General features: G+C 33.6%; 1 protein-coding gene across 5 annotated transcripts; it reads left to right on the top strand.

The window, feature by feature from the left end:
* Nucleotides 1-284: 284 nt before the first annotated feature.
* LOC123211248 (E3 ubiquitin-protein ligase RZFP34-like) lies at nt 285-3366 on the top strand. 5 transcript variants are annotated; one of them, XM_044629864.1, is made up of 13 exons: nt 285-443; nt 796-895; nt 986-1073; nt 1168-1227; nt 1649-1681; nt 1791-1868; nt 1955-1998; nt 2114-2154; nt 2244-2326; nt 2411-2502; nt 2609-2678; nt 2792-2833; nt 2922-3366. In XM_044629864.1, exons 2-13 carry the CDS (start codon nt 825-827, stop codon nt 3069-3071), a joined length of 852 nt encoding a protein of 283 aa, XP_044485799.1. In that variant the 5' UTR covers nt 285-443; nt 796-824; the 3' UTR covers nt 3072-3366. The 5 variants fall into 5 exon arrangements, with proteins under 5 accessions (XP_044485799.1, XP_044485791.1, XP_044485821.1 ...); XM_044629856.1 differs by having other exon boundaries at nt 302-531; XM_044629871.1 differs by lacking the exons at nt 285-443; nt 1168-1227 and having other exon boundaries at nt 660-895.
* Nucleotides 3367-4942: the final 1576 nt, after the last annotated feature.

The raw sequence follows: 4942 nt of genomic DNA, 5'->3' as shown, positions 1-4942 counted from the left end.
TATGACTGTGATATTAGTATAATCTGAAAGTTGTATTTTAATTACTGTTAAAAAATGTCTGATTTAATTAATTACCCTTTTATTTTTTTAAAAAAAATATCATTTATTTTATTGAAATGGGATAAATTCACAAAATAATTAGTAGATAAAGATAATGTAAGAAGGAAAACGTCATTCTTTTTGAAAAGATGATTCACGGAAGGTAAGAAGAGACCACTCACACTTTATACTTTTCTCCCATTTGACAACGCTGAGGTTCACCAATAAATCTTCCAAACGCGCGTGATCTTCTTCACTGTTCACCTCTTAATACTGTTAAATGCAGTGCGGATCCCATAACACTCAACTCAACTCAACCCAACCCAACCAATCTCAGCTCAGCGCCAGCCCCCGTTACGTTACTTGCCACTCTTTTCTTTTCATTTCTCTCTCCTTGACCACCGGTACATCACGTTACATTACTCAACACTCCACCGTCTTCCACGTTATCTTTCTGTTACAAAGCAAAACCGATGTCGTTTTGATCCAAGCGTAAAGTTTTAGAATTGTTTTCTGTTTTCCCATAATTAAAGTTGGCCGGCCAAGTGCTGTCGTGTCGCTCCACAAGAATTTCCCGATATGGAAATCCGTACAACAGAACATAATCAAATATTTAAAATTACCATTAATCCTTTGGGCTAATGAGTTTTTCGCAATAAAATCTGTCCTCCTTGTTATATAGCCCCTTTTCTTGTTTCATCATTTTGTTCTTATATTGATTACGCATTGTTGAAGTTGTTGAGTTGTGGGTTTCAGGTAATATCTAATTCACAACTTTTGAGAGAATGGAGATCAGCTTCCAGCTCAAGATGTCTTCTGAAGAGTCTCTAATGGAACTGGGTTATGGAGATTTTGGGTAATTTTTTTACTTAAATGATTTTTCATTTACTTATTGGTTGATTTCTGATTCAAATTTGTGATTTTTTTATTTGTTTTAATAATTAAGGTGCTCGCACTACAGAAGGAGGTGCAAAATTAGAACTCCATGTTGTGATGAGATTTTTGGCTGCAGACATTGCCATAACGAATCTAAGGTTTTCTTTTTTACTAAATTTTTGTAATTTAGTTATATTATTGATAATTAATTTAATAAAATTACAACTTGGGGATTTTTGTTTTTAATAACAGAACTCTATGGAAGTTGATCCCCGTCATCGTCACGATGTTCCTCGCCATGAATTGAAAAGGGTTTGTTGTATTACCATCTCTAGTTTTTTTATTGTGATAACAGTTCATTTTAGCTTTGTTATTGTAGCATAAGCTTTGGGAACTATGTTCAAATAAATTTTTGGAACAAAATGAACATATAAATAAAGAGAAGATAGATACAATTCCTTAAGAATGTTTTGATGTCTGCAAAAAGTTAACAGAATTCCATGTCAAAAGTTGCAAACATTAAGAATAAGTATTATCTATCTTTTGATTTTCAATTGACTTGGGGGATGGTTTTGAATGGAAAGTACAAAGGGGAATATTTAAAAATAAATGATTTTATTCAACGCATGTGTAGACGCTTATGGTCTCACGCAAGATTTTCCTCCATTGGATTTTGTTTCTCTCGAATTATGTTGGTTGACTCTACTACTTGTGCTTTCTGTTTCTTTACCAGGTCATCTGTTCCTTGTGTGCCACAGAACAAGATGTAAGTTATTGAAAATGTTTCTTGTCATACTATTAAAATTTGTCACTGAGAATTGGCACATGATGAAGAAAAGGTTATGAATCATATGCTAAGTTGTCGTTTTCGTTAGGTTCAACAACACTGCATTAACTGTGGGGTTTGCATGGGGAAGTATTTTTGCTCCAAATGCAAGTTTTTTGATGATGATGTAAGCCTGTTAGTTTGAGGCTTTTTTGTGAAGTTTATAGTCTTTTAAATCAGTCTCGCTCTCTGATTGATCATTTATGTTATTAGGTTTCGAAGAATCAATACCATTGTAACGAATGTGGTATATGCAGGTTAATTTATTTTCACTATTAGTACTGCGATTTTCTTGCCATTGTTTTACCTTGTTCACCTTTATGGTTCTTTATGGACATTTTATCTAAATTGCTGTGTTGGTATTGCATGCAGAACTGGTGGGGGGGAGAACTTTTTCCATTGCAGCAAATGTGGTAAGATTGAAGCTTCATTATTTGTTGTTTGAGAAATATTTTAATTGGTGCTTTAATGAGTTACTTAATTTGGAGGTAATTCTTTTTAGGTTGTTGCTATTCGAACTTGTTGAAGGATTCACACAAATGTGTGGAAAGAGCAATGCACCATAATTGCCCAGTTTGTTTCGAGGTAATTTCAGTGGCTGATAAGCTTAACTAGAGTGATCCTAAAGGTTCTATTAAATAATGTAACTGAATTCCTATCATTCTGCAGTTCCTATTTGATACAACAAGAGACATAACTGTGTTGCGTTGTGGACACACTATTCATTTGGAATGTGTGAAGGAGATGGAACGACATTTCCGGTGATGTGCTGTTTCCTTGTGACTAGATTTTGTAAAATGATTATTGATTTAAATTTCTTTATGTCATTATTGGCAGCTGGCTTATGTATTAGTGAAGTTCTTTCAGGTACTCTTGCCCAATCTGCTTGAAATCATATTGTGATATGTCCCAAGTGTGGGAAAAGCTTGACCAAGAGGTACTTCTTTGGTAGAAAATTGAATTTTCTTAGTAATTATAATATTTCTGCATTTTTATCTGTGTCATAATTTCTAACTGAAACTTTATAAAAACAAAATTCACAAAATTCAGGTTGCGTCGACGCCCATGCCTCAAATGTATGATAACAAAATGGTGAGGAATATAATGGTCGCAATATTTGATTTCTACATTGATTTTTCAGTTTGTTAATATTACTTCTGGCATTATTATTATTATTTAGGTTTGGATTCTCTGTAATGATTGTGGGGAATCATCAGAAGTAAATTTTCATGTCTTGGCCCACAAATGCCCAAATTGTAATTCCTACAATACAAGGAAGACTCGTGGGGGGCCTGCTTCATACTCACCAGGGATTTCTCAGATGATGTGATGATTGGCTTCTTTAATCAAACTTCAGGAACAGTCAAAAATCAACTTCTGGTTTTTTATCGGTTGTTAACAAAGTCCTCAGATGAAGTAAGTGCACCAGAGACAGTAGGGGGATAACCTTGGGTATTCATTCCTTTATTCTTTGGCTGTCATTTGCCAACTTGTTCACATGTTTGTTATAATAGGGGCTCAATCTTTTGTTGAAGTTTTTTATTTTCTCTTATGCAGACCCATTTTCAAAGGGCTTTGTCAATACTACTACTATTAATAATTTAAAAAAAAAAAAGTTTCCTAGAGATACTCTGATTTCATGGTTGATTTCAATCTCTATATATTTTGTCTGCAAAGCCTTTGTTTACTGGACCAATTTAAAAGCAAATCACAGGAAATTAGATAAGATATGCTCTGTATGATAAGTAGTCAATGGTAATGTGTTTTATGTGGGTTTTCTAAACATAGGGTGTACTGTACATGTGTCATACATTTAGCAAGCCGATAATTAATTATTGTAAACTTCGTTATATAGATAGTTATTTTAGAAGCATTAATTATATTAATTCCTTCGATTGATGAAAGGGGGAATGACAGATATATAACATGCACTATTAGCTTGGTACATGTATGACAGGATTCGTAGCTTAATTTGGAACTTCACATATATATAGTGCATTATTATATATAGTATGTCTTCTATGGCTCAAAAATATATTTTGGATGGTATCTCCTGGAAAGCAAAGATTTTATTTGTTTTGTTTTATTGTTGCTTATGTTATTTTTTGCGGAATTGATTTTTTGTGGCAGTTGAGTTACTTTTTGTGAGATTATTTCTTATGAAGAGTGTAGCTACTTTAAATTTTAATCTCCATTTACTGTACATAATTTGAAAACCTGAATTATTTTGTAGATCTGAACAATGACATTCGATTGATTGCAGTATTTATGATCTGCTGTTGTTTGTTATAAGCCTTATTCTTTCATGTTTGGTCTGTGTGGTTAAAACAAAGGAATTAAAAAGAAGCAAAAAAATGCCATGTACTTGTTTATTCATAGCCACCCTAATCAGGGCCAATACAATGCTGCATGTTAATTTGGAACATTGTTTGTCATTATACATTCTTATTTCTATAAAATGAGAAGAATCATAGAAGCAATGTGGGTTAATGTATAAACTCTGCAATCTCTTCCTAGGCGTAGGGTTTGGAGAATACAATTCTATTTGTCGATGCAATGGCCTCAGTTCTTCTCTGCGTACTGCAAATTTTATTCATCATACAACACTAGACTAAAGAATAAAGATGTCAAATGCAGCCTTAAAATCAGAGTAGTTAGTTACTTACATAATGGACAGCGTTTCGAAGTGCCCTGATTTGGTCTTCTGAGACAGTTTCCATCTGGTATCTCCATTAAAACAGACATAAGTTTTTCATTTCTGATAAGTAAACGAGTAGAAATCACATTGATTCACACTTAAGGATTCCAACGACAGTAACTGAAATTCATCCGTGAAATTGCATGCAATATGCTGAGTTCAAATAACTGATAAATTATTACGTGCTGAAATATCATGGCCTGGATTTCTAGGAGTAGCATTACAAGGCTTGTATTTTCTCTCTAAATCTCCTGATTTGAAGATCTTTTTCGCTCTTTCATTGCTCAAATCAATAGGAGATTGCATGGTTCCAGTTTTACATGCAGACCATTTCTTCTTCAGATCTCCCTAGTGTGCTGGTCCCTTCTCACTATCTTCTTCGTAATTGAACTCTCTCTCATCCTCTGCATCATATTTTTACATTAAGTTAAATCTCTTCCTGGAGAAACATCATATCGCCAAGACAAAAACAAGCTGACACATTATGTGTTAATTGATTAAGC

The sequence above is a fragment of the Mangifera indica genome, chromosome 1 (assembly GCF_011075055.1).
Source record: "Mangifera indica cultivar Alphonso chromosome 1, CATAS_Mindica_2.1, whole genome shotgun sequence".
NCBI classification, from domain to species: Eukaryota; Viridiplantae; Streptophyta; class Magnoliopsida; order Sapindales; family Anacardiaceae; genus Mangifera; species Mangifera indica.
The sequence above is the reverse complement of the archived record's forward strand: the minus strand, read 5'-3'. Positions and strand labels throughout refer to the sequence as shown.

Bases quoted from the DNA above. Each gene is read 5' to 3' on its own strand.
- LOC123211248 (XM_044629864.1), top strand. From the start codon at position 825: ATGGAGATCAGCTTCCAGCTCAAGATGTCTTCTGAAGAGTCTCTAATG. The intron at 1,074-1,167 runs GTTTTCTTTTTT...TTTTAATAACAG, and splicing joins ATTGCCATAACGAATCTAAG to AACTCTATGGAAGTTGATCC. The intron at 1,999-2,113 runs GTTAATTTATTT...TATTGCATGCAG, and splicing joins AACGAATGTGGTATATGCAG to AACTGGTGGGGGGGAGAACT.